Source organism: Haemaphysalis longicornis, unplaced genomic scaffold (genome assembly GCF_048455015.1).
Source record: "Haemaphysalis longicornis isolate Haplotype H1 unplaced genomic scaffold, Haemaphysalis longicornis Haplotype H1 scaffold_1, whole genome shotgun sequence".
Classification (NCBI taxonomy): Eukaryota; Metazoa; Arthropoda; class Arachnida; order Ixodida; family Ixodidae; genus Haemaphysalis; species Haemaphysalis longicornis.
In genome coordinates, this window is record NW_027526203.1 from 398,710,395 (window position 1) to 398,732,133 (window position 21,739).

Consider the following 21,739-nt stretch of genomic DNA (forward strand, 5'->3'; position numbering starts at 1 on the left):
AGTACACTCTGATGCAGTGGAGTTGCTGGAGCTTCGAGTTCGGCTGCCGTGTAATATATCTGCCTTTTCTGTTTAGCTTTGTTCCTTTGTGAGGCTTTTTTTAGCAAGACAGACTATTTTGCCTGAATTCTTGTACTTGCATTAGTCGCCTAGCTTTTTCCAAACTTGCCCTGCTAAAAGTCGTTCTATTATAAAAGCATCAGTGTGAATGAACCGGATTAGTATTTCAGTGAACCCATTGATATTTCCAGAGGTTTCCTTTTTTTGTGTGGTTGTTTGTTTTGGGTGAAGCATGCCAAACTTTACGAGCAAAATGTATATGTCTGCTGTGTCCACAGGAAGAACTTAGTGGCCATAGGTGGAAATACCAGCTATAAAAGTGGATTAGTAAACATGCTGGGTTTTGAGTGTTCTATCAGCTTCTCAATGTTTTCTCAAGGTGTGATCTGAATGTGTGTACAATCGTTACTATGTGCTGTGGCATAGTCACTGAAGTTCTAATTAAGGTCAAAGCATTTGCACTGTAACCCACTGGACACGGGCACCTAGCTGAATGCCTACCTTTACTTGTCCACATTTCAGTGCCTTTGGCACTACAGTGACCACTAGAGTGACATTATTTCCTCATGCTAACATCGTTGCCACAGCTACTATGTTCTAATGAAAGGAGGTTGACATTGTTGCTATGGCCATGTTATTTTTGAAGAAAAATAAAGTAGACGTTCACAAGTGCATCAAGCACAACAGAAGTTGACAAATTTGACTTAATGTGCACTTATTTGTACAGTGTGTGCCACCTTTTCAGTGTCTATGCCACAGCACATGGCATAGACATTGTGTTGTCTTCCCTTGTCCCGTTTGTTAGTGCTGTTCTATTGAGTGTGCACCAACTAGACCAAATCACTGTCTACATATATCCTACACATCATTTTTGGGGTAAAACTCCACATATTAGCCCTATATTAGCTCCTTGAGATCAGCACTGACATGGACATATTGCTGTGTATATAGACAGACTCAGAAGAATAAAGACACTTCTAGAAATGATTTCAATGGGTTTTAACGTTTTGGTTGGGGAACGACTGTCCCTAACCGAAACGTTATAGGGGCCGTGAAGACAAAATACAACTTTAATTTGAAAGAATTAGCCTTTGGTAACTTGGTCAACTCAATTTCAACCCTGAAAGATGAAGATGGCTTCTGTTTTTAACCAAAAAGAAACCAGAAATTCCTTCAGTTAATCAACAGGTAAAAGTAAGTTGAGATTGTTCACGCCGCTCCAGGTGGTCATTTACTTTGTTGCTGGAAAACTCAACATTCCTAGTGTTTATCTTTGATCACAATTACATGAAACAGTCTGCAAATGCGTAGATAAATGTATAATCATTGTTCTTGCTTTCTGCTGTTTGTCTGTAATCGGTGGCTGTCGCAACAGCCGGTGCGACACCCTTGCTTTGTGGGGAACAAGAGGCACCGAGAAAAAGTGATGTGCAATATGCATGCAAATGCATCGCCCCGGAAGTATTAAATCTGCACTGAGCACCCAGGCCTTCCAGTAGCTAAACCTAGAAGCCCCAGATTAATGCACAGAAATGGCCTTTCGTCTCGGTAATTTCGTAGGCACAAGCTGGAAAATGGACACAGGTAAGTCACCGACTGTGGAGTAAGGATGTGTTGAGTTGGCTCAAAAGCCAATCTTTGGCGGCTTGACCCCACACTCTCTGAACGCTGCATATCACTTTGCCGAAGAACTTGGTTTCAGACAACATCCCTATTATGTGACCACAGATGCATTAGTGGGCAGGAATTTTCGGGGATAAATTGGGTTGCACCCTGTTTTGATCAGTACTTACCCCGTTAAGATATTTATCAAAATTGCGTCCAACCCAACTTTTTCCTGAAAATTCCTGACCACTGACGCATCTGTGGTCACATAATAGGGATGTTGTCTGAAACCAAGTTCTTCGGCAAAGTGAAAGTTAATCAATAAAGTTTGGCAGTAATTTCTAATCAAGCCCAAAAACGCCACTGTAGGGATTCAGTTTGGGAGCTGTTTGTTTCAAACACCAACTACAGAAATTGCTTCAAAGTGAGAGCAAGTGAGAATTACCAGAACGTGGCTACAGACCGCAGAAGAAGTCATCAGGCATCCTTGCACAAGCCCATAGCAAATGCCCCGCAGATGCTTTTACCAGCATACTGAAGTGGCTCTCAGTTGCACCTTGGGGAAGGTGACCAGTCAAAAACAATGCCGACGTTACAAATTGAACATCTTTTTTGTGATGTTATCCCTTCTTGTTTACATTACCAGTTTCTACAGGTATCAGTTTTTTGCATCTTAAAATATATTAATGATGTTAAACAATATCATGTTCATGAAGACAAAACTTAATATGAGCACAATTTTCCCCGATTTGCTACTTTCAAAATAGAGCCTCATTTTTGCCCCAAAAAATTTTGCAAATTTTAAAGCCTGAAAACGAAGGGTTTTATGCATTTTGTTTGTGGCGAGATTGGTATGATGATGTTCTATCTGGCTCGTCCTGTATGTCTGTTGTCAGCTTTAGTCAGCTGGCTGTAATGCAAGCTTTTCCCCCTCGCACGCTCTTCCTGATAGCTCCGAGTCCTCATCAAAGGGAAATCAGCATGACGCATGCAGCCTGGGGGAATGGTAGGCTGGTGTACAAAGACACAATGACAAGGTTGGTGCAAAGGAAAAGAGCAAAATGATAATCCGGTATGCACAACGCCACCGTGGCATTGAGAAAACCGGGGGGCCAGCACCTTGGTGGCCAAAATCCACTTTCTTCGTGGTACAGGCTAAGCAGCAGCTTTGGTGCTCTGTGGCATACACAGTGGGTAGTCCGTGATTTATGCATGTTTCGCATCAAATAATTTTTGTCGTGTTGGGCAACCCCGGTGCAAGGAATGCGACATTGCAGGGCTTGTTCACTCGAGCAGTGTCTCATAGCTTGGGAGTTGTTGTGCAGCACAATAGAACAAGGCTGCCCAGAAAAATACTGCTTGCCGGAAAACTGCTTTCTGGCAATCTGGGCTTTATGGTAAGCTGTTAAAATTGCACACATTACAAACAAGACAATGTGCCAAGAATTTGTCACTGTGGGCATTTTCAACTTTGATCCTGCCACATTTGAGTTCAATGAAGCAAGACAGGTGACTGTTTCCACCCTCTTGGCGCAGTTCGCCAAACTTTGGTTCTCAATTGCTAACATGAACATAAGTGAAGTATGCATTCAGGCGAATGCATATCTCACTTTTGTGGTGACAAACCAGGTGTCAAAAAGCAAAGACAGTACCACCACGTTAGCCCCAAGTTGGCAAGCCTACATCAGTTATCCAAGCTGCATGCTTCAAGACCTAGAGCTACGTTCCTTGCATTAAAGAAAGCTGCTAGATTTTTTGACCGGAGCCAGGGCAAAAATATCACTTGATGGTTACAATGTTTGGTTGACTGCTAGTGGATGAACTGGGCAGTTCTTTACATGGAACAGCAAGCCCTTCAGCGATCATGCTGTTCTGATGTGCCACATGCCAAACAAGGCAGCCTGCATACTCTTGCTGCAAGCTGTGCCTTGCATTGCGCAGAATAAATTGGGGCTGAAGGTCCAGTTTACTCATGACATACTTGCTAAGCATTTATTGGCTTGTCAGATTCACAAGGGATCTAGTTGAAAATCACATAAAATGAGTTTCCATTTACACCACAACAGCGACAAATGCCAACAGCAGGCTGCCAAGCCAAATGCCCGCACTGAAAAAAAAAATTGTGCCGTTTTACAAGAGTGCCAAGCTGAATAAGCTGAATGCACCTCACTACCTGCAATTGGCCCAACTGCAGTATGCCACTAACATGTGCTGCCCCCCCAAAAAACAACACTGCAGCTGACTGGGAGCAGCGTATACAACACTACATCCATGCACAAGTCGCACGATCACACAGTTTTAAACATACGCAACAAGCATATCTTGTTGCCACACATGGGCAAGGACCACTTGAAACACTGGTTAATTGGGAGGGAAATCAAATTAGGTTCCCAGTGCACTTCCAAGCTGGGCTGTGTACAAAGCAGAGTTCGGGAAAGTCCGGAGAAGCAGTCACTACAGTGGCCTGGTGTAGCAGTACTCAAGCACACATCGATAGCCAGGCAGTTACACTGGGAAATGTGCGCAGTGTAGTTCAAGAAATTTTGCCGAAGTGAATGTTCAATACAACTCCTATGAGAAGCACTTTGCAATGCAAGCATTCACACACATGGCACAACCTGTGCGTCTCACTTATGCCCCTGACAGCTGAACATGAGCAATACCTGAATATGGCTACACTAAGGTGTTTGGAATACATCTAGAGGAAGTCTGAATGTAGTGGCTTCTACAGATCCTGAGGGGGGGAAAAACAGAAAGAAAAAAAGCAAACATGGTACGCTGGAATGTTAGGGGGCCATTCAGGGGAAAAAAAAAAAAAAAAAAAAAACATGCCAATAGTCAAATGTCCGGTACAAAAGCTACAACATAGTCACAATGCCAGATCAAAAACCAACTTCCTCAATTTCGGCACTTGACACAAGACCTGCTTGCAGTTTCTCTTGCACAGCAAGGATCACAAAGTACAGCTCATTACAGCGGCCAGACAGCGCAGCCTACAACTACAACTACCGCACTACAAATGAACAAACAAGATTCGTTTCGAGGAAAGCATGTGACAGAACACAAGAACCAAGGACATGTTCCTAGTACAGGAAAACTAATGGTGACCATCACATGCGAAAGACCGCATCAAAATACAAATTATCACAATTGACCATAGGGTAGCACGGACAACACAAAAAACTGTGAATCTCAAGGTAGTGAGCTACTCAACTGGTTACAAATGAAAGAGAATGCCAGTGTGCTGGCTTGCTCTTGATGTGACTAGCATGAGAAATCTTGCCACAGCGTTGCTCGGCAAGCTCACATAGCCCACACTTGGCATCCCCTCTTCCTCAACTCTCGAACCTCACAAGGCTGAAGGACAACGCAAGTAACTCAAGGTAAGAAAACTGCTTCTGCCCATGCCACACACAGAACAGACAGTGACTGACAAAATCTAGACAAATCCAGACAAAAGAAACGCCAACACCAAGCTATATACCTTAAGTACATTTTCTGTAAACAGCAGAGAAAGAAACTGGGAGCAGCAGCCTCCACGACTGGCTTTAGAAGTGCTCCTGCAGCAGGTCAACTAGGACCTTGGACACTCCGTCCTTGCTGCTCCGAATGGTGAGCCGGTACATCTGAGCTTGCCGGTTGGGCTCGAGCCGTAGCAAGGAGCCAATCTGGACTCCACGCGTGTGGATGATTCCGGCGCAGACAAAGTTGTCGGGGTTCGGGTCGATGCCATCCAGGAGCTGCATGCCAAAGCCAGACAGCTTGCTGCGGATGCTCTCGTTCTCCATAGGGAAGCGTGCTTTGAAGATCTTCTGCTCTTCTTGTCCAGGGATGCTCAGGTTCTTCCAGCGGGAGAAGAACGATTCAGAGTTCATTATTGTAGGCTCCAAGAACTTGTTAAGGAACACGGGCAGCCGTAGGGTGAACTTCTGCTGCACACCACAGTAGACAAACTGTACCACCAGCCCCGGGGCTTCTGCAAAGTCCTGAACGCACTCTACGTTTACCATCTGTTCAACTTGTGCTCCTGCTTCAATGGCTGGCTCAACAGGCTTCACTTGGATGCTGAGTGCCACATTGTCACTTGTCACATTGGGTAGAAAGCTCTGGAATTGGGACGCCGTTTTGTTGCCATAGAAGAGCCCCACACGTCCCAGGTTTTGTCGGAATTCAGCTTTGACGCCGATTTGCAGAAGGTCATTTTCAAACAGGATGCCATTGTGCTTGCAGACAAATTTTTTTAGGCCCTCTTCACTGGAAACTACCACAGCCGTGCTGCCTGGGCCTCCCAGCATCTGGTCTTCAAATACATCGACTAAGCAAGCAGTGGTGCCATTGGTTGGTGCCTGTGGAGCCGTCTGGTCCAGAGACAGACCCAGAAGGTCCATTACCGGCGCCGTTGTTCCATTCGCAGGAGTAGTGCCATCCACCAGCAACGGTGCAGCCCGAAGGTTTTCCTTGTTACTCGCATTAATGCCTTCCGACATTCCTGGCTTCTTGCGCTTGAGAATGGCCAGGATCGAAGACTCTCGTTCAGGAAATGGGGGCATCTCCTCCAGCACGGTTGCCAGCACGTCTGGTGAAGCAATCTGGCTCAGGCTCAAGTATTCCACAGCACGCTGCTGCAACTCCGAGTCGGCGCAGCGTATGTTGCTGTTGCTGCGCAGGATGTTCTGTATCTCAGGCTTGATCTCTGGGAACAGATTGATGAACTTGACGTAAGTTGTGAGCAAGAGTGCTCGGGTGCTCGCAGAACAGAGGTGGTACTTGGAGTGCAGCAGCTGAAACTGGATCAGCGGACTGGAACGTTGATCACCGGCAATCAAGTTTCCAAACTCGCCAAGAATATAGCCGGCTACCTTGACCATGTTTTCATGGCAGGCGGGTGCTTGGAGAGCCTCGAAGACGGTTTTTGCCGCGTAACCCTGCACATCTTCCCGGTTGATAACGATCTGGATGACGCGATACCAGACTTCCTCACTGACGTAGTCACCTGCAATGCGGATGAGGTTGAGGATGACGTCGACGTACCAAGTGTAGTCCGAGGCATATTTCTCTGCCAGAATGGCCACCTTGAGGACCATCTCCTCGCGGATGGAGTAATCGGCGGTCTCGAGATAGGCCAGCATCTCGGCCACGATCTCCTCGGCATTGGACTTGTCACACATGGCATAGAGCAGGTCCACAGCTCGTTGGCGCACGCTCACGTCGCGCTCCGTCTTCAGGGCGTTGACTACCGTCTCCTGGTGCTTCTTCACGGCCTCGTGGGAGAACTCCGAAGTGGCCAGCAGGCAGAGGCTTTCTAGGGCCAGGTACCTCAGATTAGTCTCACGATGCTGTAAAAACTGCCCTAGCTGGTTGCAGGCTCGCACGAGTAGGTTCGGCTCGATGACGGCGCCCAGCCTGTCCATGTGGATGATCAGCGAGATGGCTTCGAAGAGCACCGCGTTCTTGGCGTTGGAGTGCTGCACTTTCTTGGACTTTGGCGGCTCTTGGGCCTTGTTGAGTATGGTTTCGAGGCATTCGTTGAGGCGGCCGCGGACGCCCGGGTCATCGGGGGGCGGGTAGTTCTGCAGCAGGCGTAGCAGCTTCATGCTCAGCCAGGGTGCCGGCACGAAGTAGTAGGTGTAGTCCTGCAAGTCCGTGTACGAGGCCGTCACGATGCGGCTGAGCCGCGACACGGCCAGCGAGACGCAGCCCTTGTACTCGTCGGGGTTCTTCTTGACCAGAGCGTCGATGAGGCTGACGGCGGCAGTGACGACGCCCATGTGCTGGTCGTTGAGCAGGTGGATGATGCGCGACGTCCACTCGCCGCTCGGCGTGATGTCCGGCAGCGTGCGCAGCAGCCGCAGCAGGCACAGCGCTGCGCTCTGCTTCACCACGTCGATGGTGTCTCCCGACACCAGCAGCTTGGGGATCTCGGCGCCGAACGTCTCGGCCATCTCTCGGCTGCCGATGTTGGCGATGCACTGCAGGGCCAGGTTCACGTGGATCGGGTTGCGGGCGCACAGGTCGTTCTTGATGCTCTGGATGATGAGCCGCATCAGCTCGCTGTTCTCGTTCAGCAGCACGGAGATGAACAGGTAGCCTATCTGCTTCTCCGAGTACTTGTTTGAGCTGAGGAGGTTTACCGCCTCCATGTGGCCGAAGTCAATGTCGTGGCCGAGAAGGAAGATGAACAAGAGCTTGCAGACGTACTTTTTCTTCTGGTAGCCATCTAGAGTCTTGTCCCCTTTGAACTTGGAGCGAATGTTGGCAAGCTCCTTGTTGATGCGTTTGATCTCCGCCTCCTTGCTCTTGCAGTTTCGGATATCCGATATGAACACCGCCAGGCCGCGGATGCCGTCCCCTCGCACTGCGGGCATTTTGGCGTTCAATGAACCGGTCGGCTCGTAGTCGGCTCACCTTGCTGGCTCGCACACGTGCGCAGCTTCTCGGGACCCGCAAACGGCGCAGTTCTCGACGAAAACGCACTAAGCGCGAAGGTAACGCAAGAAACCCTTGTGATGGGGCTCCGCGGAACAGCCCCTCGGAAACGCTGCGGCGATCAGGGTTGTCTGTACTGCCCGGGTTTATACGTGCCCCCTGAATTGCCTGAATCACACTCGTCTCGCAGGAGACAATTACTGCCTCAAAGCGAACCCGGAATGGCTGATGGAAACATTTCTTGTCCCTTAAAACTATTAATTTACCTGTACGGGCATATCGTGGTACTCCGGAACTTCTTTTTTGCCCTATGTGCTGCCGAATCTGGGACCAACCCAAAATTTTACGCGCCAAACAAAATAAATCGGATCACGTTGTTTAATAAAATTAATGTGCTCTTTGTCAAAATAAGAAAGATAAATACGTTTTTTATTTCAGAAAAACGTCAAAATAATAGTCAAAAATTTAGTGTCGTTGTTGCATTACACATACGCAACTCTCTATGAGTTGTTTACGGTGGCTAAATCGACTGAACGTTGTAAACGAAACGGTATCTGCGCTATCTGCGTTAGCTGCGTTTCGTGTGTAATGGTATCAGCTTCGTTTTTACCAGCCAGTTTTAAAAACTGCGCCGACGGCTCATGGCACAGCTGTTGATTGATGCTCTGACAGGTAACTGCATTGCTCGATTTCATCCTCCTTGTATAACCTACCCTGCATTGAACCAATGAGGACTTCACATAGCGTTGTGCCTGCATGCCCAACTTTACTATTCTCTACTTGTGTGAGCTTTCTTTGTGGCTGATGGTCGCTAAATTGAAAGGGTTATGACACTGATTTTAGTTATACTGTGTAAACAGATATATTTTTATGCTTCTTGTGTGCCAAGTAGCGCTCTGGGGGATCACACGCGTGGTGCAAGCAAGTGATCGCAACCCGTGCGATCAGAGTTGCATTGCCGGAAATATTGCCGAATATCTTTCCCCTGAACGTTTAGTTTTCACTTGCAAGTTATGTAACTTGATTCGGAAAACCCCAGATGGTGCTTCAAAAAAGAGTGTCTGTCGCTTTTTGCATTTCTTTCTTACCCCACAGGCTAGGCACGCCCACACGCAGTGTTAACATGCTTGTGCGGCTCGAAAAGTATTCGCTTTTTTCTTATATGTTTTCTATAAGACATCAGACCGGACACACAATAGCTGAAAGTCGCTTTCTAGTTGTCCTGCAACGCCCGGACAGCTCTTTTGAAGTACTTGCTAGAGACCTTGTAAAGGGGCATGAAAGGGCGCATGCCTGCGATCGTCAGTCGTACCGCTTTCATTAAGCATACAGATGCCCCTGTGAGACGTCTCATTTTATTATGTGTAATTAAAGTATAGGGGGCTAATTCAACATGTTTTGAAAAGCATGACTTCGTGTAGCGCAAGAAACGAACAAGCACAGAAAGAGGTGGCAGGTGCAAGCGCTAGACGGAGTAGCACGAAGCGCTTGTGCCTGTCATCTGTCTCTGTGCTTGTCCATTTTTTGCGCTACACGAAGTCATGGATCACCGATACCAACTAGCCCAAGCCCAAACTCTGTTTTGAAATGTTAACGCTGCCAACACAGAGTCAGCAAGTTCGGTGCCTCAAAAAGTGGCAGAGGCTTGACAGCATAGGCGCCGGACTGGTCGAATTTTTCTTTTTTTAAAGCGTGCTTTCATACGACGTTGCACAGTGTATAACCAAAGGTAGCAATCCGTATGTTAAACACGCAAAACATGAACATCCCCAAAAAACAACAGTCGCTATAATAGTAGTACTCCGTATGTTTCCTGTACTGCGATTTGCGGTATCACAAACCGTAGACGGTGAAACGTGATTGGCGGAGTTTGCTTGATCGTTTGTTACAAAAAAGAAAATGACAGGGTCAACACATTTATTGCATTTAAACATGCAATAAATGTATCTGGCAACTTCTGTTTAACACACGTTCCTGAAGACACAAGCTTCGGTTAGTAAACAAGCTTCGGTTATAAAATTGGGTGCCTCAGGGCTTCAGTTCGATTACAGTAGAACCCCGTTGATACGTTCCTGGTTCATACGATTTCCTGGTTACTACGCTCTCATTTTCTCCCTCGCGTTTTTTTTTTTTTTTTTTTTTTTTTTTTTTTTTTATCAACGAGGTTCTACTGTATACAGACAACAGGCAGTGGCAAAGTCAGAGATTATTAGCAGAATTGGCTCACTGTTGGGGCGGCTGTTTAGACATGTTTGCCGGCACATGCCACACCATGGAAGAGCGGTCAAACTAGGTGTATTGGGGGCCCCAAACATGGAGGTGTAGAACCACCACCTTGCGACGGCTGGACAATCTGTAAATCGTTTCTTATTCTTTCCGTGAAGCAGCACTGTCCGGCGGACACTATACTCAGGCCAGGAGCACGCGGAAAGTTTAGCGAGCAGGGAAGGGCAGGGAAGAGCAACAGGAAAGCTGCTGTTTGGCCATTATTGGCTGACGTGACAGGCAATGTTGTACAGGTGGCGTTGATCAAGCTTATTGATGGCCATCTATGTAAATGCTTTCTACACCTTCTTCCAGGTGGCAGCACCACATGGTAAGGGTGGGGCATGTATATGGCTTCCCAGTCCAGGGCCCCTATTCTCTATTTTACCCGAGTGCCTGATTGGCCTTCAGTCGTGTCACAAAAGGGCTGAAAGCCAATGAAAAAGTCTTTTTGGTGCCCAGCACCTGGGCTATGGGGGATGCTGTAGTAGAAAGCTGTCGGTGGAATCACGCCATATTTGCGCTGCTGAGCACGAGGTCGCAGTGGCCGCTTTTCTGATGGAGGCGAAAAGCAAAAACGCCCGTGCGTACGAGATTTCGGCGCACGTTAAAGATCCCCAGGTGGTCAAAATTAATCCGGAGCCCTCCACTACGGTGCGCCTCATCGCCTGCATTGCATCAGCGCATTAAATCCTACAATCAATCAATCAATCACGCCATATGAGGTAATCTGGTGAGCACCTAATGTTGTGTACAGGGGTGTTTTTGCAAAATGTGGGCAGTGTGGGAAAGGGACATGGTGTAACAAAACACCAGTAACAAGCACTGCACCGTCCTCCCTTTTTACACGTCCTATAATGACATGAACCGTAGCAGAGGGCCCCCCAACACAACTCTCATGTCAGTTGTCGACAATTATGGAGGAGATGCACCCCCTCTCGCAGCTCCTATGTTAGCTATGGATTGTTTCTGAGGGAGCGGGCATGTTTCCTCTTGTGACTTCTATGTCCATTATGGATGCATCTACCTAAATGGCTGGTAAGTAAAGTGTAAAAGCAAGTTTCCTATATCTGTGGATCAGAGAGTTTTGAATACAAATATATCGCTCAGAGCAGCAGTAGTTGCTTATTAGCACAGAAAATGCCTAAAGCGTTAAACGGGTGTTGACGCCCCATACACTTTCCCGTACCAAACTTTGTGACATCATAAACCATGAAAACGTTATGAAACGGGGTTGGTGGAGCTTGCTTACGCATTTTTTGAATCAAACATTGAGGCAGCAGGGATGTGCAAATGTAAAATAAGTGTATGCGGGAACTTTTGATAGTCGCGCGTTTTTGAAAAGACACAAACCATAGCAAGCACACATCATAAAATATGATGCCTTAGCCCATGCGGTGGGCTGTGTTTCAGTTTCGGTTTCATTGAAATGTGTCGTTTTGCATGCAAGCGCGGTCAAAGGATGCATGTGTGTAGTTGATTGCGACAGCCTACCGCACCTGCTAACCATTAGCACATGTATACATGAAACAGCCAGCGACCAGAGCAGATATTATTAGCGTTATCGAACATAAACGAGACTGCCGTGAAATTGTTTGATCCACTGCAAATGTATCTTCAACACCTGCTCCTAGATGGCACCATATCCCTGGCATTCCCAGGAAAACTTTCCCGGCATGATCCTTCCCCGCCAATAAAGAGTGGGGGCTTGGTGGCTGATTTTGCTGTACGCTGCCACACCAAGATGGCATCAAATACGCCCTTCCTGATTGGCTGTGACGAAATCGAAAGCCAGTGAGGACAAGGTTTCAGGAAGATGGCAGTGATTGAGTAATACCAGACTCGGCTCGCTCTGGCTGCTTTTTTACTGATAAACGTCGCGAAAAAATGTAGGGGAAATGGCAGAGTAATGCCAGCTATTATTATTTATTTTTCAAGAAACAGGCACTGTTGGCTGTTGAACAAAATCTGAGAAAGCTATGGAACGCGTGATCTTTCAGTTGAAACACAAAGTTACTCACCTGTTAGTGTCTCTTTAAAGTCTGAGCTTTCCATTCATTTACAGGTTGTAAGAATGGAAAGCTTGCTAAAGTGCCTTTGTCCTCTCTCCCTTTCTACTGTTCTGTGCGGAACAAATTTATTCCCATGTGTTATTATAAAATGTCTGCACACACTACACCAAGTGGTCCAAAGTAATCGCGCTGTCTGCTGCGGTGTGTCTCGTAGCCTAGATATAGCTTCCATTCTAGCTACCTGTTTGATTACTTAAATTGCAACAGCTATAGCGCTCTTCTTTTATGTGACTTGCTGCTTTACAAAATACAATTTTTCGATAATAAAGCACACAATGGCAGGATAGGTTTGTGCCGGCAAAAGCTGGTACTTCAATCTGCTTGAACTGAATAACTACGAATCTTATTTTTATATATGCCCAGATTGCTAGATACCCTCCTGGTGTTTTCATCTGTGTCATGTGGCAGAAAAATGTTATTAACTGGTCCACTTCTCTTGCTGCCATTCAAATTTTCATAACCTCATTACCAAAATACATATTGTCTTGTACCGGTAGGTAATTTTCACAGAGTAGTAGTAGTCTCATCTAACGTTATTTTTCTTTTTTAAATTGTTTCTGTGCACTAAAAATCGAATCAGCTTACAGCATAAACTGTAGCTTATCAATTCAACCAACCTCTTCGCACTAAGTGTATAAAATTGTCTTGGGGGCAATAATATGTTTATTTTGGTGTCATTGAATTTGACTTTTATGTAAAAAAACCAATTAAATCAGTAAATAAAACACAGAGATTGAGTTGTTAAACTGGAAGCAAGAGTAATAGTTTGTTGGTCTTGGCTTAGTTACCACAACTTTGGTTGCTGTCTGTTTTTTTTTTTTAATTCTACGCGTAAAGGAGTGTGGCGGGGCCACATAAATTCATCTGAAATAATATTGACGGCAAGCTTTTCATATACAGGGAGTTTGGACAGCGAGAGGATATTCAGATATTTTCAAGGAACTGCCCATTGAACTAGTGGTGTTTTAAAGCTGCTTGATTCATTCAATTTTGTAACCACTGTCATATCCTAGTTATCTGTCGTCAAGTTGAATAAAAATAGTCCAAGGGCACTGATGCATTGAAATGAAAAAGAAAATGGTGACAGTTGTCACGAAACAGCTCACTACCGCCAAGCCCATGCCATGCGGTTTCGGGAAGTGTTTCAAAACGAATGTATTTCATGTGCAACATAAATTGAGAATGGGTATTTACTATTCCTTCCAACCGCTTAGTGGCTAGAAAGTTGGCCACAAAAGAAAGAATACACATCCCAACTGCATGGCATTTTATCGACACAACTACCGCTACAAAAGGTTCTTAAATATTTCAGGGAACGTTTTGGATGCCCAGACAGTACTGGCTGTGCAACAGCTTCTTGAGACAAGCCAGCCTGGAAGTCACCATGAAAAAGGTGAGCGCAGCGAGCCTTCTTATTCATTTGCTTAGTTACGATCAATTTGCTGAGTCTTGAAACGGCCGTTTCAAACCTAATTCCGAGTGATGCAAAGCATAAATTTTGCCAGGGCTTATGGCATATAAAACTGATATACTTGACTCGTGAGTGCTTTTCAGGTTTCCTCACTGAATATTTATTTGTGCCATTATGTATTTACAAGGCCTGCGGGTAGGTGCAGAGGGAATGGGAGTCGCAGTCCTGTATCACTAATCTGCCCCTCACTTATCTGGCTTATCAATCGTAGTGCAACTGACAGAGAGGGCAACAAAGAAGGGATAGCGACAAGGCATACATTGACTCTAAACTAAAGTTTAGTGAAGTGAAAGATTTGCAAACACGCCGATGGGAATTTTCCCCTTTTTACGCCAAGCCATACAGACACACCTGGTTGCAGGACAAATGATGCTTCTATTTAAGCACTGAAAGTACAGCCTTGTGGTGCTAAAAAAGGCTTGGTGGCTATTCACATTGACGGACACACCCCTCCGTGAGACCATGTCAGTACGTATTTTGTAATGTGTGGTCGCAACGGAAGGTTGCACAGCCTCTGTTGTGAGCTCTTGTTCAAGTCGCATAGGTGAAATAATTGGAACTGACTGGTAGAATGCCTTAGTGCTGTGAAAGTTTAGTAATAATAATCAGGCTTAATTGGGTCACAGACATTATTAATGTATGTGTTTGTCAAGATAGAGTTCCACTTTTCCTTACGACCTGTTACACCTTGTTTGAAGGAATATGAAATGTATAGCTGGTGCATTGTAGCCCAATTTTAATTTTTTTGATGGAGGTGGGAAACAAAAACGCTCCTGGTTATGAAATTTTTGTGCATGTTTAAGATCCCAGAATAGTGTCAGTTGGTCTGTAACCCCCTCCACTGTGGCGCACCTCGTAGCCTAGGCGTGTACCGCCTTGGCGTGTTTGAACTTGGAGGCATGTCTAAGTGTGGCGTGTGGTGTGCGCAGTGGAAGTGGTTCCGGCTGCTGGTGAGGAGAGCGACGAGGAAGGAGAAGAAGACACATTCCGATGTGGCAAGTGCAAGCAAAAGTTCACCGCGCTGGCTGCCTACTTCGCCCACAAGAAGGAGCCCTGCACAGGCAAGCTGCCCACCAGTCTGTGGCAGCGGCCCGCTCGTGGCGCCTCGATCAGCGTGGGAACCATTGAGCGGCTGGCAGCTGCTTCTCAAACGGTGAGCACCGGGCGGGCTGCTGAGTGCTTGCTGCGGGCATTTTCCAGCACATGGGGCGTCCAAGATGTGCTGTGAGGACGAGCCATTTAGGAACACAGTGCTACTCGTGGGACAGAGTAGCAGGGAGGGGAGGCAGCATGCCCAGTTCAAATTTATTCGCAGCGCTTATGACGGGGAGAATGCATTGGCTTGTGCAAATAACTGCCATTAACACTTTCCTGTCTATGCCTATTCAAATCAATAGTATACTATCGACGCTTTCAAGTTCAAATTTTGACGTTTTCCCATTCGAATTTGGCACTTTCCGAGTTCGCTGTGAGAGCTGGCATCATCTGCTGAGCAGTAAAGACACTTATATCCTTGTTGTTTTGTTTTTGTGAGAGCCGCTATTTTTTAAAGCACCGCCGGTGTCATGAGACGGGCACTCAGTTGATACGGAGATCGTGTTACGGAGAACGCGCTACGTCATCGCGGAAACACCGCACTTTTAGCAGTTTGAACGATTTTGCATGCAACTTTTTGGATAACATTAGCAGAACTGACTCCGGGGACAACTTTTCGTCATCAGATTTCAGCAACGAAAGCGACAGTGCGCCAAACCGGCCCAGAACCCGAAATCCCATGTTCAACACAAGCCCCAGAAAATGCAAAAGTGTCAAAACTGTAAATTCTGCTACGGACAAAAAAGAGTGGAGAAGAAAACCAATGTCTTCTGCAATGCATGGGTAACCAGTCTACATTTCGAGGAACTGTTTTGTGCAGTGGCACGAAACCCACTCGGGCTAACATTCTTTTTGTAAGTCAAGACATTTTACACTTAGGCATTTGATATTTTCAGGAGTTTTGCACTGGTAGTATATGTACAAAATGTATATCTTAAATTTTTATGCGTTTTTTTCTGTATGGAGCAACACCAACCTTTTGCTTATTTATTTGTCCCAGAACTTTTCTGTACAGCTTTCTTTCTTTTATGTTCAAATAAATATTCCTGTTTGAAACAATTACTATTACAAAGGAAATTTGCTCTTCTACAATTCGATACGAAACGCTTATTATCTGTTGCATATTTTTTGTGACAAGGAAAAAATTGTTTGGTAGACTACCCAAAATCACCACTTTTCCCGTGGGCAGGAAAGTGTTAAATGAAAAGAACAAAGACTATAGGGGTGTGTGCCGAAACTATATGCGGTATTTGCCGCAAAGTTATTGTGGAAAAGGTGCCATCGGAATGCCGTTCTTAATTTTTACCTTTTGAAACTTCCTTGGTAAAGTAATTTTTTTGGTCTTCAAGGTGGAAATTATAAGGTGTAGCCCCCCCTTTTTTTTTTTCATGATAATCCTTGCATAGTAAATCAAAGCCAAACATTAAAGCCATACTAACTTGTTTTAAAGGCCGGCTATAGTTCAAAACCTACCTGCCTGTGTGCTCTGCAGGGGGGGGGGCTAGGGGCTAGTTTCTGCTTAAAGTATTTATTTAGTTTTCAGGTATATTTGGATCAGCACCAGAGTGCTGATCCTTGTTTATTTATTCCTGCAGCGCGAGTTTTTTTCTTGTGCCTGCACCTGCAGGTGGGCCCTTAGGAACTTGTGCCACTGTGGGAAACAGAGCAAGCAGGTAGTCAGGTTATGCTGCCTGCCACTATCCACATTAGTGTGTGTCAGCAGACAAGCGAAAAATTCTTTTGCGTTGAAAATTGCATTGTACGTGCATTTGTAGCATCGCGAGATACCGCGCCTAAATGTGTCCCACTTGTCCCTGCGCCTTGGGAATTCTTTTGCTTTTGCACTGGCTCTGCTGCTGAAGTCTTCTTGCCTGTTCTGTGGTGTACATCGAGCGTGCACCAGCGTGCTTAACTTCTCCTACTGAGTGGCAGCAGTGTCACTTCCAAGTTCTTGGGTGCTTCCTGTTTCGCGCTGGTGAATTTCTCCTCGGGAGGAAGTGGTTCACCACAGGTGCATAGCCAGGATTTTTTTCCAGGGGGTTTTGGGTGGGGGCTAAGGTTGCATATGCCCATTCGGTAGTTTACAAGTTCATGTAAGGCCTCTCATGATATGGGTGTTGATTATTATGGTTTTTTAATGCCAGGTGAAGTTGTAGACCGGATGAAAATCAGGTGCACATGCACGGCAGTGATACAGGACGTAATGCATGCACGGGCACCTTGTGCAGGTATTACCTTACATGGCAATAGTTCCATGTGACTACCTGCTTTATATCGATGTATTTATTATAATGAGTGTGACATCCACAATAAAATGACGTAGGACATAAGAACGAGGTTTTTTTACTTGGTTTTGTTCAAAATGCAGTATATAAAATCAAAATTTTGTGCGTACAAGCATTCTATGTCTGTACAGCAGCTTCGAGTGTAAGGCCAATTGACCCCCTTATGTGCTGTCCACATCACGACTCTGCACTTGCGTGACGTGTAGCACAAGTCATCTATTAAAAAATTCCTCAGGGCACTTAAGTCTGCTTATGTGTTTTGAAGGCCAAGGCCTTGTGATACTTGTTAGCATGGTATTTGCTTCTCTTTCATTGCTTTTGTTTCTTTATCTTTTGGCACACTTCGACCGGCTTTTTTTCTGCTACACAGTGTTTGCGTCTGTTTCTTCATCTTTTAGCACGAATTACTTTGAAATTGAAATTGCTTTATTTCCATACAGTATACATAATTTTATGGTGGATTTGTCGGGAAAAAAGTTGCTCTAGGCAGCTTGACAAGCTCTTAAAATCCATGAACAGGTCCTGCGTGGCTGGTGGGACCTGTTCTGCTCACGTGCCATCACATTCAGGTGTCATATGGCATGCACTATTCTTCAACTTTTGCATTTCCAGTTCACAGTTTTGCAAATTTTGTGAAGCGAGCACGTTATCCCCTCGACGCTTCTGATTCCGGTTCAATCCCCCAAATGGGCATGTGCTACAAAGAAAGGAACAACAGCAACAACTTTTGTTCTTCATGGACCAGATTTAGGGGAAATCCCCAAGGTGGAGTAAGTTTCTGCGAAGGAAAGTTTAACATCCACCTAAATGCAGCCATACGGCTACAAAGGAAAGCTATATACAGCTTCCTGAGAAACTTCGCAGTTGAAGAAAAATTCGTCCTGGTCCAGGACTTTTGTTCTACAACTTGCAACGTGCCGGGACAGCACATCAAAAGTTAGAACTAAAAAAAAGTCTGAAGGCACATACGTGCACGTCAACTTTCGACGTGTTCCCACTGTGAATAATTATACACTGCTTATAGAGTGCACCTTGTAAGCGCATAAAATTTGTATGATCACCATGTAATAAAAAGGAAAGTGCTGGAATATCACAGTCGGTACAGCGTCGGGCTGCTGCTCAAATTTCACTGGGTGACTCAAGTGTTTTTTTTTTTTTATTATTTATTTATTTATTTACCCTTTGCAGCGGCAGCCATTTTCTTGACTGGACAACAAAAACGGCACTTTTTCGCAGAATGGGCGCTTAAGGATTTTGCCTTAAAAACTGCAGGCTAGTAATGATGCATACAAGCAGCGTTATCATAAAAGCAATAATAATCTCTGCATATATCAACCCTAAACATGCACAAAACCAGTGCAGTTAACTCAAAAATTACACGAACATGGCAAAATGAGCCCTCACACGGCGTGGAATAGTTCATCCATGGGTATTTGTCAAACCATGCCAGCTGAAATTTCTGTTTCTGTTTTGAGTCTCAAATGCAGTACAACTAGCAGCTTCTGTCAGGGCTGCTGCTTAGGGAGAAGCTGGTGCTTTGTAACATCATTGGTTTAGTTCACATTTCGGTACAGCTCCCATGTCAACCTGTAATAAGTTCTTTCTTGGTGTCCTGCTGTAGTTGCGTTATTCTCTGTCAAGCTTCCCATGCTTGGTGCATAAGGGCCCTTGGTCTGCCTTATGGCGTGTTCTACCCTGTAACTTGCCTGGGGCAGGCATCCCCTTTAAATCTAGATTGCATCCCTGGATAAGGTAGAGCAAGTTCACTGTTGAATGCCGCTTTCAACTTTAAGTTAAGCAAAAAAATAACGTAAAGACGGCGGTGTCTGACCATGCCCTTGTGGTTAGGCATGTTGTTCTGGGAAAGTTCAGCAAAATCTCACTGATTTAGGAATTTTATCGTTAGATCTGACGAAGGAACTGTAATGTAGTCCTACTATTTTAGTGTAGAACATTGGGAAAGGTCAATTTTTACCGGACGCGGGTGCTCTTGTTTTTCAGTCGAGTACACACTGCCGGTTTTAAAGGAGTACTGACACCAATTTTCGGCGTTAATATTATTGCACAGTTTGCTTCCTTTACTCAACAGAATACCCTGGCTGAAATATGAGCAGCCTGCGACGCGAAGAACATACTTCAATTGGATCTCATTTATCGCGCCGACGAAGCAGAGCGCAGAGCGGCACTCCGCAAATGGACATCAGCGTGACATCAACCCGTAAAAGCCAAAAGAAGTGACGCGACAGCGCTCGTCAAAAACTCGTAACGTCACTTCACGCATGCGGCCCCGCGAGTGGGCGCCGCCGCATTCACAAACGGGTGCACGTACCCCGATCTACAGGCATAACCGCTGCCCAGAAAGGCACTGTTGACAAAAATAAAGTTCCACACACGGGAAAGGTAGCGATAATATAGCCCGGAATCGCAATAGAAGTCGCCATCAGGACTTTTATTGAAAGCGGTCATCGAATTTCCGCCGCAATGGTAGGCCTAGCACCTTCAGGCAGCTCAGCCGTTCAGTGTCGGCAGCGGCGCGGTCAAAACAACGCCCCCACCAGCCTCCGCAGTGTTTTGACGTCTGCACAAAGCGGTGAGGTCACGCCGGGATTCTGTCATATGCGCCTTTCGGGATGAAAGCGCAGGAATTTGAAACAAATAATTTTCAGGCCGTTCAATGTAATTAATTAGCGAGCGCTTAAGTATTTAAAGTGCTGTTCCGGGTTCGCCAGACTGTTAAGCATCGATAAAAGCAAGAAAAGTGGAACATAAAATTTTCCTGTCAGTACTCCTTTAAAGCTAAACGGGTGTTTGAGCTTGGGCAGTTCTTGTATGTATAGGACACATCAAAACTTCATTGTTTTCAAGAGTGACGCAGGGAATCGAAATTATCTTGGGCACCTTCTTTGTTTGCTAGAAAACAGGGAGCATTAGGCAGCTGTACAGAGCCAGCATGAGGTTTGGGCGTGGGTCGGTGCGCAAAATGGGTGAGCGTTTTGTTCCCCGCTGTGCACCAAGAAAAAAATCTGTAATGGCATGGCCCGGCATACTTAAATGGTACGGACCACAGTATTTCAGTATAAAATTGACTGTAATGGCAGAGTTACAGTATAGCCTTGGTTGACAGCAACCGTGATTTTCGAACTGAAGCATGGTTCCAGGCTACTCAGCTAAGACATGCGATATTTAAAAATTGTTTACAGTGATAATTCCTCAGGGTAATGCTTACAATTGTTCAGAAATTCCTCCATGTGACAGAGAAAACGTTTTAGAATATGTTAGTAACAGTTGTAGATGCAGGCAGGGTCACATCATTGCGGACCCAGGGTGGTGGGGGTGGGGCTGAGGTGGGCTGGTGCTCTTGAGGGGGCCTGTGCATGGTCTGTGGCGTATTTTAACTGTGACATTCATTTGTCATGCCAGACTGACTGAGCATTGAAACGCCCACAAAACTTCAAAGACAGCAAAGCAGAGATTAAAAGGAAAATCTCACCAGAAAGGCATGTTCGTTTCCTCACTACCAATATGACGATTCTTCACTTGTGCTTGTGCTAGCTGCTACGACAATTTTAAAATACAGTGTAACAATAAATTTTCATGTCGGAATGAATTGCAGTAAGAAAATTCCCGATAACACACCATGCGACAGCAGCTACCTCACATGGAGTAGCGTCCCTATAAGAGCAAACTACTAAAACTGCAGCGAGAACAAATGTATATTTTTAACTCTTCATGTACTGATGCTAAAACTGTCTTGATAAACTCTGAAAAACCCTCTCTAACTGCGTACACCATAAATATGTTCATATGTTTTGTATTTATAGTTTCCTCATCCTAGGTTGCCTATACCCTTCATAAAAGGATCTCCTTTCCACAACAGTTCAATACATTCACAAGAAGAGGGGAGACTCATCTGCGACTGTGATTGTCTCGGCGACTGCAGTTGTTTCAGTGGTTGTGGTTATCAAACTCGATATTGCATTCAAGAAATGAAGCAAAATGCAAGTTTCCTGGCTCGCATACGCTAAGTTACTTTGACATCGTGTAAATATTTAAAGTTATTCTTAACTACCAGAGAATGCAGGAGTAACCAACACTGGTCAACTTAAGGCATATTGCAACCTCCATCATCACAATACAGCAGTGGTCATGCAAGGATAAATGAGTTGAAGAAAGTGACTTACAATTTGAGCCTCGTTTGTGTGTTGGAATTTCGAGCCTAACCTTCCCCAAAAGCCTATGAGTCCAGAAGTGCTTCTGTCCTTGTGGCATATTGTCATTGTCAGGCCCCTCCATATACACAGCTCTCATTGGCCACCGCCCAGGAAAAAAGCGGCTGCAGATGCAGTGGAGAGGCTTAAGTTGTAACCGAAGCCAGAGATGGCCATCAAGTTTTTATAACCGTCGCAATTGCCGTCTGCCTGTAGCAGGGCCGGGGACTATCGTGCCTTCAGGTTTATTCA

General features: G+C 45.5%; 2 protein-coding genes across 3 annotated transcripts in view; one reads left to right on the forward strand and one right to left on the reverse strand.

Annotated features, from left to right (window-relative positions):
- Window positions 1-3,630: 3,630 nt before the first annotated feature.
- Ap-2alpha (adaptor protein complex 2, subunit alpha) lies at window positions 3,631-8,414 on the reverse strand. The gene has a single exon (XM_077686739.1). It carries the CDS (start codon window positions 8,028-8,030, stop codon window positions 5,214-5,216), a length of 2,817 nt encoding a protein of 938 aa, XP_077542865.1. The 5' UTR covers window positions 8,031-8,414; the 3' UTR covers window positions 3,631-5,213.
- Window positions 8,415-8,598: 184 nt separating this feature from the next.
- LOC144155371 (zinc finger protein 341-like) overlaps window positions 8,599-21,739 on the forward strand; it is a 60,687-nt gene continuing 47,546 nt past the window's right edge. The window contains exons 1-3 of one of the 2 annotated variants that reach the window (XM_077686750.1): window positions 8,599-8,763; window positions 13,741-13,821; window positions 14,829-15,052. In XM_077686750.1, coding sequence (XP_077542876.1) covers window positions 8,733-8,763; window positions 13,741-13,821; window positions 14,829-15,052 — 336 coding nt within the window. In that variant the 5' untranslated portion in view covers window positions 8,599-8,732. The remainder of the gene's footprint in view (window positions 8,764-13,740; window positions 13,822-14,828; window positions 15,053-21,739) is intronic. The other variant, XM_077686751.1, reaches the window with a different exon arrangement.

What these genes read in the sequence shown, in the direction of transcription:
- Ap-2alpha (XM_077686739.1), bottom strand. Translation starts at nt 8,030, where the DNA reads ATGCCCGCAGTGCGAGGGGACGGCATCCGCGGCCTGGCGGTGTTCATA.